Here is a 13,422-nt window from a genome sequence, read left to right as displayed (position 1 = left end):
TAAGAGGAATGTGGACAGGTCCATGGAAGGGAGAGGTATGGAGGGCTATGGACTGGCTGCAGGTCAGTGGGACTAAGCAGAAAAATGATTTGGCACAGACTAGAAGGACTGAAGGGGCCAGTTTCTATGCTATTATGTTCTATGGTTCTAATCCTTTGCATCTTATTTATGGCTTACTGAAAGAAATTACCATAAGTGCAACTCCAGTTGCAACCAAACCATTTTTTGTATGTTTAAGATCACCTCTTCATTGTTGCATGTAAAAACCAGGGCCATTCTATTTGCTTGAAGAATATTTTCTTAATGTCTTGCCCTATTTTGAAATTTGTGTCATTTCTGTTATTCCACTCCTTTAAAATTGAACTCATTATATACTTCATTTTCCCTCCAAAATGTAATCAATAGCTGCATTTAATTGCACCACATATTTGACCATTTTACCAGCCTGTCAATATCCTTTCTCATTAATGCCATTGATCTAATCAGTGTTCACCTCAGTGTTTACTTTATTTCCAAGTTGTACATTTTGAATTAGTACATTACAAATCCAAATTCTAGCCATTAGCAAGAAGACTGGTGGGACACCTTGGATACTAACACTATCCTTAACTTTAACTATAGATTGATCACTTTTTAAGAAGTTAATTCTGAATGCAGAAATGTTTATTTAAATCTTGCTGCTGCTCATCCATTTGCACAACTTTTCATCTAATTTCCCCAATCTACTTTGGTGAACTCTCTCTGAAAATCAGTGTAATGACCTTTATTCAAATCCAAGACCTTATTTTTGCTGAAGTTTGTCGCTCTCAAGCAGATAACTGAACAGGCCAACCAGGTTAAAAGAGACCCGAGTAGCAGAGGCATCTGCCATCCAAAGTTAACACCTCAGTCTCCAGTTGACATGAGTCAGAGAGAGTCTCACTGTAATAATAACGTCAGAGAATGCATTTAGAACATTTGGGTGTCACGATTAGTGCAACGCTGTGACTGTGCCAGGGTTCAAATCTGGTGCTATCCGTCAGGAGTTTGTACATTCTCCCAGTGGCATGGGTTTACTCCAGGTGCTCCGGTTTCCTCCCACCCTTCTAAACATTCGGGGATTGTAGGTTAATTGGGGATTTGGGCGACACCAGCTCGTGGGTCGGAAGGGTCTGTTACTGTGCTATATTTGTAAATTTAAATTTAATTTAAAACCAGACTGTGGGCCTCTCAGTTATGGTGTGCATTCTCTAGATATATCATGAATTTCACCTGACTTTATGGGATTATTTCTTCCAATACAGACAGAGGAGTTGGGAAGTGCAAAATTGAGATAGTGTACCGTCACCACTGGCATAGTGTAATGTGACAAATTTTATAAATATTTTTATGATAAATTAAAGGTTAGAGATTTTTGAAATGGTAGAACAAAAATGTAAAAAATATTTTTATTAAAAAAACATTGTAAAGGCAATTTTTAAAAATTAAAAACACATTAAAATTCTTTTTTTAATAAACTACAATTGTATAGGACAATAAATTATTACCTTTCTGGTCACTGGAACCATCTTTTATAATCTGGCCGCTTCCAATATGGCTCTGATTAGTTAGGATGTACCCATTTGAGGAGTTAGCTGATGTTGTTACCACTCTCACCATGGTTACAGTGGGAGCTTGCTGAAGTACATGAATGGCATGTCCAGAAGACTGTTGGGAAGTTATTAGGGAGGCAGGCATATACGCCACAGATTTTGCAACAACACCAGGTGGTTGAGGAGGAACTGCCATTATAACGGGCTGACCACTAACTGGGGAACCTAGAAAAAAAATGAAGCCATCAAATTCAACCATATTTTCATACAATAGAGAACAATTACCCTTCTTTATAATCTCCAAAAAAGCCCCCATTGTTCTACAATGCAAAACTGATCCATGTAAAATATAAATCGAGTGCATACAGCATTTAAACTTAATTTGGATCACAATCAAGTCAAAATCTCAGTGTGTGAAATCCCATACTTCTTCATACAACTATGTAAAATAAGAGGTAAATAGTTTAATGTGCCAGGTCCCAAGGCTGGAGTATATATAGCATTCTCTGTTATAAGTTACCTGGTGCACTTTGAGAGTAACGAACCTCTGGCACTGCTGCCAGCTTGGAAGTGGTGAAATCATGGTCATGTGAGACAGGGGATCCTTCACGAGACAAACATTCAGGTGTCTGCAACCCACTTGAGTGGGGAGAGAGAAGACCTGGATGGCTAGGAGATGCAGGGGCACTCCTGAAACATTAAAATAAGTTTCTTGATAAAAGTATCACTTCATAAAACTTACACAATTTTCCATAAGAAATGGTAACTAGATGGGTGTGTAACCAAATTAGAATTGATTCTCCATTTATCTTTTTGTCGATTTGTGATGGGAAGGAATTCTTTGAGCTTTGATAATTGTGCAAGTTTCTTTTTTAAAAACACTGTACAAAGTTACTTTCTGCATTGAATTTATGTGAACTTTCTGCAAATATTAGAAGTCCGTAGAGATATTGACATTTGTTTACAAAAGACAAAGCTATGAAGCTAGAGATACATACAGGATATTAGCATCAATACATCCTAAATCAAAGTGAGTATCCATGGAACAATGAGATTTGAAATGTTCAAATAATATCCCCAAGAGAAATCAAAATACTTTACTTTCTACTAAATTGATACAGTTTTGAACACCTCCAACGGAACTGATTAAAAAATACCAAATGTTGCAAAATTGTTCAATTTTACTTTATGGTAGTGATCGTTTGGTAAAATGCCTCGGCAACACCAAGAATAACGACCAGTTAACTGCATTAGGAAAAATCATCTTTAAAATAACGTATATACGCGTGTAATAGTTGAGTTTTGAGGACCAATTTTTAGAGTAAATTTAAGGGGTTGGCTATTCTAAGTATACTACTTTTGACCGCAAGTACCTATGTCGTTTGAGCTGTCAGGTGCTTAGATCGGAGGGCAGGTGGCAAGTCCAGGGTCAAGGCCTTAGGAGCTCAGATGGGCAGGCAGCCGAGACCAGGTGGCAAGTCCGCGGTTGAAGCATTGGGAGCTCAGATGGGCAGGCGGCCAGGCGCAGTTGAGAGTCTGTGCTTGGGGTGTGGCAAGCTTGGATGGGAGGAAGTCTACATTCAAGGTGTCAGGAGCTCAGATGGGCAGGTGCCCGGGGAAGAGTCAAGAATCTGTGGTCGGTGGCATTGGGAGCTCAGTTGGGCGGGCAGCAGGGGCCTAGGTGAGAGTCCACAGTCAGGGCATCAGAAGCTCAGAAGGCCGGGCAGCTGTGGCCAAAAATAGGAGGGGTGGTCAACTTTTACATGGTACTGACTACAGGTAATCCTCACGTTTTATCGTTCATCAAATAAAACATGAAGGCCGCCAAGGCCACCTCTCGTGAGAGGTTGGTCATTCCTGGCAAAGGCACTATTTTACATAGATAGGCCCCTACTTTCATCCCAAAAGCATAATTTTTATATTTATAATAATTGTTTTTTGGTCGTATGTACAGATGGCCATAAAGTCGCATAGGTTATAAGTTGGGGACTACCTGTATTACAGGCGTATATATGGTACACCTTTGCAGTTCACAACATTGACCACAACAGCTTGAACACATTTTAAATTTTACATGAATACTCATCCGTTAACCACGTGGTTTTCATTGCTATTTGATAATTAGAAATGCCTCAAAGTAGGCACATGGAGGGCAAGGTTTGATCTTCTAATCTATATTTTTATTGAATAAGAATCTGCATGAGATTTTGTTTACCCTCTTGCTGGTCTATACCAAAATGTTAATTTTTAAAAAAAAAATTTTTTTTTGCAGTTGATATCTGAGGAATGCATTGGTAGAAAGAGTTACAAACCGAATCTAAAGGTGAAACAGCTCAAATGACATGTACTGACAAACCAGATCTAATCAAATTTACATAAAACAAAATTAATCAGCCTTGTTGTGAATTAAACTCACCGATTCAAAATCATTATACACAGAAGATAGAAAAGCACCATACCATTTGATATTAGCCCCTTTTCCACTGGCATCCCAGTTAATTGGCTGTGCAGTGTCCCGGGATGGGAAGCCCTTTGTATCATTTCCACTGGGACCCCTTAACTGGGACACTAATTGCTTTTCCACTGAACACAACTCATCCTCAGGGATCAGTGTTCTATCTTCAATTGTAAACAGGTGACTTTCTGCTGGCCCTTTTCCACTGGTTTTATCAGCATGCAGGAGTCAGCAAACGACGGGGATATGAGTAGGGGTAGAAGCAGTTAATCCTCGGCGTGCAATGACATCATTTGACGCTGGAATTCAGACAGTATTCCTTTTCCCTTCGACCTCGTCCCAGTAAATTTCCAGTTAATTCCTGGGATTTCCATTGGTTCAAACCATTGCAATTAATGGGGGTGGGGTGGAGGGGTTTGGTTGGGGGGGGGGGGGTAGATAGATAAATAGGGCAGAGGAAGAAGGGGGTCAGGACGGTGGAAAGGGGAGGGGCAGAGTGGGAGAAATTTGTGGTAGCTACTTGGCACAGCAACATATGGCCCAAGAGGGTGAATTTAAAAAGCAAGAGATATGTACCTATGCTTCCTTCAACTCCAAGATGAAGAGCATCATATCAATTTAATGCTTTGCAGGAAGCGGTAACTGGGATACCAGAATATAAATACTGCCACATACTAAAATTATGTTCAAATATTGGAAAATGGAAAAGCAAAATGGTGTGTGTGTCTCTCTCTCTCTGAAATCATAATTCTCTCTCACCTCATTGAAACTCAAAACCAGAAATGCTGGAATAGCTTTAAAGGATAAGGACATTGATTCTTCTAAAACAGTGGTTTTCAAACTGCTCCCCTAAACTCATTCCACCATAAGTAATCCCGATGCCATAAGTGCTCTGTGATTAGTAAGGAAAGGAAGGTTGAGAACCACTCCTCTGGACCCAATTGTTACTGAAAAATTGTCACTGGTCCATTTCCTTTGGAGTTATGAAACTGTGCACATAATGACTCAATTAAGTATGATTAAAACAGTGGTTTTCAAACTTTTTCTTTCCCCTCACATACCACCTTAAGCAATCCCTTACTAATCACAGAGCACTTCATGGCATCGGGATTGCTTAAGGTGGAATGCGAGTTTAGGGGGCAGTTTGAAAACCACTAAATTATCGAAAAATAATAAAATCATTCCTGTTCCTCAGCTAGCTAGTTTTTAAAAACATTATAGAAAATAAATAATGCATTCAATAAATTGATGCAGTGGAGGAAAATAGAGAACACAGAAACAGGAAAAAGGATCTTCTACAACTCAACTAGACTGCAGATCTTCTGTATCTTATTTCTATAACCCTAATACTGTTAGCCAACCTAAAAATAATGCAAAACAAAAAGAATCTAGATTTGAGTTTTGGTGTCATATTGACAGACACAGGCCAGCTATGCAGAAAGGATAGGGTGCTTCACAATTTCACCTCCATCACAAGAATATCACAAAATCCAATAAACAGCAATCTCAGTGCTACACTGAAATTTCAACCCAAATCACATGTTCCAGTCCTGGATTGCAACTTAAACACAATACTGCTGGCCACTAATGCAAGTGCCATCTGCCAAAATGAGCCATAACCTAGCTTGCGAATGAGTGTACACGTAAAGGCGCAATTTTTTCTATACTGCTTGCTCTTTTACAATTTCGAAGAGGTGGATAAAGAAGTCACATCCATCACAGTGCTGTTCAGTGAGTAAATTGATACAGTATAATTATAGGAGGAACAAGGGAAAACACTTACTCAGCTCTGCACACAGCCGGAGGACAGCACAAGGAAAAAAGAAGGCAAAAAGAGTCAGCACCATGTTTTGTCTTTTTACACAAGCATTTGGGATTATCTGAAATACCAGAACTTTTATGGGATCATCAGTCCCTCAGCAGCTGAGAATTGTGGAATAGAAATAACGCACTCAATATTTACATCTGCAGCAAATCAGGTTATGCGACTTGGACCACTGAGTATTTTCTACAAAGTTCCAGTGCAGTGAAGATCATCTTTATACCAAAGCATTCCTCAGATTGATCTTGCTCTACCACAATTTGCACTGTAAAAAGACATTGGCATGGAAAAACAGATCTATTGCCTCTCCATGTTACCGCATAGTTTCTCGCATCAGAGGAAAGTGCACATTATTCAAAATTTGAAAGGCGTATTCAAAATAGCCAGCTACGTATAGATAATTTTTTTTTAAAAAATAGAATTACCCAAAGCAAACTGTAAGCTTCTCTACAAGCATTTTGTAATAAAAAAGTGTCCATATCATTTGAACTACAGAATGGGACAGATTCCAACCTGGAGGAGATAGGTCCGAAAGGCGTTCTAAAACAAGACACTCCTCGCTGTCTCCGTTTTCGGAATGCTTGCTCTACTAATTTTGTCTCTGATGAAGGGTCAATTCTCCAGAACGAGCCTTTTCCAGGTTCTTCCTGTGACCGTGGCACTTTGATAAAATAACGATTTAAAGAGAGGTTGTGGCGAATTGAATTCTGTCCCGGAGAGAAAAAAATTAAGAACACTGAATATTTAACTGTAATTAAATGTGTACACTGGTTAACTTAGCAGAGCACAACATTTCAGGATCATATCCAGCGCAATTACCAGAAATTATTTTAGCTGCATGGATAATTACATGGAACTATAACCTCCCAGTCAAAACATTTAATAGCATCAAAGAATATAAAAATGAGCCCATCTGTGACAGCTCTTTGCAAGTGGTATCGAATGAATCCTGTATTCTGTACTTAGTGCACATCTCCAGAAATGGTCTTTTCATCTCATTCTTAAACATGCAGCAAAAACACACATGTTTGGGGAACACATCAAGAACAATTGCCTAGAACTTATTATCCCTGGTTGAATTTATCATTTCCTTTAACTTTGTAAGCTTAATAGGCACACATTGTATAGATCTTGCTTCTGCTTGCAAGTACATATGGACTACAGCATTTCATTCATCTCATCTGTTGAATGGTTGCTATAATTTATTTCAAACCCATATCCTGCCTTGCTATTTTCATACATATTTGCAGATGTCTGAATACTTGCCTGATCACAAAATGAAGGCACAAACCTTTGATTTTCAATACCTGCTAATTGCAATTTAACCATTTTTCATTTCCTTTGTCCACATAATTTTGTTTATTAGTTTAAAATTTATTCCAACATTTTATATTGAAATAAAGTTTTATATATGCTGAATAATTCTGTCAGAAATAGGAGCAGGAGTAGGCCACAAGGCCTGTGATGCCTGCTCCACCATTCATAGCTGATCTGATGATAAGCTTGTCTCCATTTACCTGGCTTTTCTCCATATCACTGAATTCCCTTACTATGTAATATCTATCGAACTTTGTCTTTAACGTATTTACTGAGTTTATTCCACTGCTTCAATGGCAACGAATTCCACAGATTTACCCCCCCCCGTGGGTAAAGCAGTTCCTCCTCATCTCCATCCTAAATCTACCATTCTGAATCATGAGACTATGTTCCCTAGTTTTGATCTCCCCTACCAATGGAAAAAAACTTACTTACCTTTATCATATCAATGCCTTTCATAATTTTATGTTTCTATAAGATCTCCTCTCATTCTTCTAAATTCCAGTGAGTACAGTCCCAGATGACTCAATCTCTCCTCATAGGCTAACCCCTTCACACCTAGAATTAACTTTCCTCAAATGAAGGAACCAGAACTGCATGCAGTACTCCAGATGCGGTCTACACCAGTACCTTGTATAGTTGCAGCACAACTTCCCTGCTCTTAAATTCAATCCCTTTAGCAATGAAGACCAACATTCCATTAACCTTCCCGATAACCTGCTGTACCTGAAAACCAACCTTTTGCAATACATGCACAATCACTCCCAAGTCCTTTTGCACAGCAACTTTCCATTCAAATAACATTCTGATCTTCTATTTTTCCTTTCAAAATGGATAATCTCACACTTGGCAAAAGTGTCCTCCCTCTACCAGTCCCTTGCCCACTCATTTAACCCATCTATATCTCTCTGTGGACTCTCAGAATCCTCTGTACAATTTGCTTTTCCACTCAATTTAGTGTCATCAGTAAACTGAGATACACTACTCTCTATCCCTTCTTTCCAGATTGTTTCTAAATATCATGAACAGTACTGGGCCCAGCACTGACCCTTGTGGCAACCCACTTAGCACCAATTGCCAACCAGAAAAACCTCCCTGTACCCCAACTCTTTTGTATTCTAAAATGCAGACAAGACACATTTTGTACATGCCTTAAAATAATGTAAATAGATTCCAAAGGATTTTTAACTGTTTGTTAAAAATTCAGTTAAAACTTGACAAAAGGAACAAATCTTCCACTTTTCTCTATGACTGCTATGAACTATTTTAAGCCTTAAATCAGAAATGTGACTTGAAACCCTTTTAGGTTTGTTTTACTTTGTTATGCACAATTCTTAGAGGGTCCAGAACACAAATTGAAATCCCTGACAATGGAAACTTTTTTTTTGGCTGAGGAGGAGTACTGACCATAATTAGGATGACAGTTTTCTTGTCCCAGATTCTGTCTTCATTCAAAATGAGTTTTGAATTTTGCAAGTTCAGGATGAAACTTAGCAAATACGCATCATTCATTGAACATTTTTTTTGGTGGAAACAAAGACTCGAACTGTTTTCAGGAACTTCCTTATAATACAAGTGATCATGATGCCTAAACTACCTTTCATTTAACATAATTTAGAGGATAACCAGAGTATTAACAATTAAAAAAAGACATTCAGCATGGTAACAGGCCATTTCGGCCCACGAGTCCATGCCACACAATTAACAACCAATTAAATTACACCCCCCGGTATGTTTTGAACAGTGGTGGGGGGGGGGGGGGGGAACTGGAGCCCCCGGTGGAAACTCATGCAGACACAGGGAGATCGTACAAGCTCCTTACAGACAGCATGGGATTTGAACCCCAGTCCCAATCACTGGCGCTGTAAAGGCTTGGCACTAATCGCTATGCTAACCGTACTGTCCAACTGGCTCTATATTTCTGGCCTGCTGAGAACACCCACCTGCCATCCTTTGTCAGCTGTCCTGTAGTAAGGATAATGCTTTGTAATATGTGCATAGATGCCACTTAGTGTTAATTGCTTGTCTTGAGCAGAAGATATGGCCTGTACAATCAGCTGTGCATAGGAATAGGGGGGCTTTGAATCATCCTGGATAGAAAACAAATAAAAATAAATACGAGAACATGCACACATAAACCTTTTTTAAAAACTGATTCTGGTATGGCAGAAACAAAAACATTTTACTTTAAATTTAAAATACCGTATATTTTGGCATACAAGTCGAGTTTTGAAACCCTAAAAAATCTCTCAAAAAATGGGGGATGACTTATATGCCAGATATACTTCTGAGAACTTAAATTTGGATTAAAAAAAAAAAACAACCACTGTATGCTGATTTGCTGTATAAGTCAATCCTTGAAAACCAAATTAACATATAGGTCGACCCTTGAAACAACAAAAAAACCCAACCAAATTTACATTGAAAATTTTATTGAATGAAATTTGAACAAAAACACATTTAGAACCCTTCAAAAATCACTATCAATGTCTGCTGCAAAGATGGCAGCAAGGAAATCCATACTCTCACTGTTTAAACGGTCAACATATGGATCCGAGTCTGAGATTTGTCGTCAGTGTCCCACAATAATTCATCTTTCATGTTATCAATTGCACAAGAGATACTGCACTTAAATTATTTTATTACAGTCTCTACATCCACTTTGTCCCATGCTTTGAGCACGAAGTCACACAGCACATCAAGCCTTTTGTAAATGACTTTTCCACATTCAACATCTATGTATCCCATTCCTCATGCACATGGTATTTGAATGTTCAAGCAGACACCGATAGGGTGCAATAGAGACGTCAAACCACCTGGGATAACCACCATGTAAGTATTATGTAGCACTAATCTACTTTTAGAGTTCTCAGTTAAGTGGCTACGAAACATATCCCAGACCAGCAAACTCCGTTCCTTGCATAAATTGCCTATTCCACACGTCTATCCATAATTTTACACCATTTTCATCCATCCATCCTTTTCCATGAAAATGTACAAAAATACCTGCTGGGAATTTTATTTTAGGTTTAATTTTGCGTTAGAAGATTACCATGGGTCTTTGACCCATCGGCCATGCACGATAACACCATGGTAAACCTGGTCCTTTCATGGCCTGTACTTCTGGTTTGCAGTTTTCACACTTTCCATTCCACTGTTCTATTGCCTATCATGACAAAATTCATGGAGTTTTCATCCATGTTTCCAATATTTGCCAATGCAAACTGGTGTCTCTGCTGGTTACATATAATAAACTGGTGAAAACTTACAACTTTATGATCAAGATCTTTCAGTAATTTCTGAACAATTTTTGTTTTTTTGGCATAATTCCAGATTTTTCCTGTTCATGAAATGGTTGCTCCAGCATACTGTTGCTTTAAAATCTTTAAAGAGGTCTGTCCATTTCAGTGCAAATGCTCTTGTTTTATTTCAATTGACTACGTAGCAATCCTGCCTCTGTTCACATACCCATGATTTTCCAACTCAGGCCAACGAGTGATTCCTCTTCTCATCGAACAATGCCTTTTTGGTATTTTTCTGAGTCTCTTCTTTCTTCTTCCAGTCTTTTACCAACTTCTCATATACATCATATTTTCTCGCAGCCGCACAGTTGTTGGTTTCTTGGCCATTTCTATCACTTTTGCTTTAATCCTCGCTTTACACTTTTGTCGTTTTGATGAAGCCTCCATGATAACAATAACCTCCAGCCAATGCCCACCAGATCAACCATCGTGATTTATGGGGAGTAGACATACTCCTGATATATAATTAAAACCCTTAAAATGAGGCTGAAAAAGTGGAGGGGGGGGGGAAGGGGTTCAACATCTGCCAGTCGACTTGTATGCCAAAATATACGGTATATAAAACGTTGGATCTAACAGGATTCAAATAACTGAGTTTTAGGGGTATTTGGGTACTGTGGATTTGTTAATCTAGAACCTTGAAATGATTATCAGAAGATACGGCAACTGGGTCATTTAAAATAAACGAGAATTTTAAAAAATCAGATTCAATAATGGTAAAATCCTGTTTGGCTCACATGCCCATTGGCATCTCCAAGCCCATAAGGCAGACTTTTAATTGTTTTCAAAAATGGCCCAGCAAAACATCCAATTCAAAGAGAATTATGAATGGCCTTTTATTGCCTTCCCAGATGCCCAACAATCCTATGAAAGAACAAAACCTGAAATGTAATGATTCTGAACAATGGTGATGCACCCTGAAGATCTATCCATAAAACAGTTATTCACGTTTTGCAATTTCTCACGTGCACACCTCTGCACTTCAAGTGAAATCCTGGCTTCCAAATATTTCTGAAGTATTGGTTCAAATGTCTTTATTCTCAGCAAGTTGGAAGAGGAAGGATTGGGAAAAAGAGGGGAGGATGCAATGACCTTCCATTGTAAGTTATTATTGAGGGTTCTTGCTCAAAGAGGTATTTATTGAACCTGTAAAAGTGGACTTTGACTGTTGAGCCCAATGAGGCTCAATAGAACAACACCTCATCTTCCATCTGGGCACGTGGATGACTTCTGAATCCATTCTTTTTCAGGAGCAGGTAGAGACTCAATAATTAGAAAACAACATAAATAGAAGGAACAGAGCATAGGAAAGCTCTCAAAAACCATTCTGAGCCACTTTCTTAAAAAAAACCCCACAGAAATGGGAAGAATCCAAGTGGTGAGATGTGCACATGTATAACATTTCCAAACCTTGGGGCTATCCCCACCAGATGTTTCCATTGGGGCTATCCCCACCAGATGTTTCCATTGGGGCTATCCCCACCAGATGTTTCCATTGGGGCTATCCCCACCAGATGTTTCCATTGGGGCTATCCCCACCAGATGTTTCCATTGGGGCTATCCCCACCAGATGTTTCCATTGGGGCTATCCCCACCAGATGTTTCCATTGGGGCTATCCCCACCAGATGTTTCCATTGGGGCTATCCCCACCAGATGTTTCCATTGGGGCTATCCCCACCAGATGTTTCCATTGGGGCTATCCCCACCAGATGTTTCCATTGGGGCTATCCCCACCAGATGTTTCCATTGGGGCTATCCCCACCAGATGTTTCCATTGGGGCTATCCCCACCAGATGTTTCCATTGGGGCTATCCCCACCAGATGTTTCCATTGGGGCTATCTTCGCCAGATATTTCCAAACCTTGGGGCTATCGCCACCATGTATAACATAACATTTCCAAACCTTGGGGCTATCGCCACCATGTATAACAAAACATTTCCAAACCTTGGGGCTATCGCCACCATGTATAACAAAACATTTCCAAACCTTGGGGCTATCGCCACCATGTATAACAAAACATTTCCAAACCTTGGGGCTATCGCCACCATGTATAACATAACATTTCCAAACCTTGGGGCTATCGCCACCATGTATAACATAACATTTCCAAACCTTGGGGCTATCGCCACCATGTATAACATAACATTTCCAAACCTTGGGGCTATCGCCACCATGTATAACATAACATTTCCAAACCTTGGGGCTATCGCCACCATGTATAACATATAATTTCCAAACCTTGAGGCTATCGCCACCATGTATAACAAAACATTTCCAAACCTTGGGGCTATCGCCACCATGTATAACAAAACATTTGCAAACCTTGAGGCTATCGCCACCATGTATAACAAAACATTTCCAAACCTTGGGGCTATCGCCACCATGTATAACAAAACATTTCCAAACCTTGGGGCTATCGCCACCATGTATAACAAAACATTTCCAAACCTTGAGGCTATCGCCACCATGTATAACAAAACATTTCCAAACCTTGGGGCTATCCCCACCATGTATAACAAAACATTTGCAGACCTTGAGGCTATCGCCACAATGTATAACAAAACATTTCCAAACCTTGAGGCTATCGCCACCATGTATAACAAAACATTTCCAAACCTTGGGGCTATCGCCACCATGTATAACATTACGTTACCTTGGGACTATCGCCGCCATGTATAACATTACATTACCTTGGGACTATCGCCGCCATGTATAACATTTCCAAACCTTGGGACTATCGCCACCATGTATAACATAACATTACCTTGGGACTAAAGCCGCCATGTACAACATAACATTACCTTGGGACTATCGCCGCATGTACAACATAACATTACCTTGGGACTATCGCCGCCATGTACAACATAACATTACCTTGGGACTATCGCCGCCATGTACAACATAACATTACCTTGGGACTATCGCCGCCATGTACAACATAACATTACCTTGG

At 39.5% G+C, this 13,422-nt stretch overlaps 1 protein-coding gene across 1 annotated transcript in view; it reads right to left on the bottom strand.

Moving 5' to 3' along the window:
* The window catches only part of foxk1 (forkhead box K1), a 58,868-nt gene that overhangs the window by 11,927 nt on the left and 33,519 nt on the right, over positions 1-13,422 (bottom strand). Inside the window, exons 4-7 of the mRNA XM_069904738.1 lie at positions 9,109-9,255; positions 6,362-6,555; positions 2,092-2,261; positions 1,527-1,796 (exon numbers count right to left, since the gene is read on the bottom strand). Of these exons, the coding sequence (XP_069760839.1) occupies positions 1,527-1,796; positions 2,092-2,261; positions 6,362-6,555; positions 9,109-9,255 (781 nt within the window). The remainder of the gene's footprint in view (positions 1-1,526; positions 1,797-2,091; positions 2,262-6,361; positions 6,556-9,108; positions 9,256-13,422) is intronic.

This window comes from Narcine bancroftii, chromosome 12 (assembly GCF_036971445.1).
Source record: "Narcine bancroftii isolate sNarBan1 chromosome 12, sNarBan1.hap1, whole genome shotgun sequence".
NCBI classification, from domain to species: Eukaryota; Metazoa; Chordata; class Chondrichthyes; order Torpediniformes; family Narcinidae; genus Narcine; species Narcine bancroftii.
The sequence above is the reverse complement of the archived record's forward strand: the minus strand, read 5'-3'. Positions and strand labels throughout refer to the sequence as shown.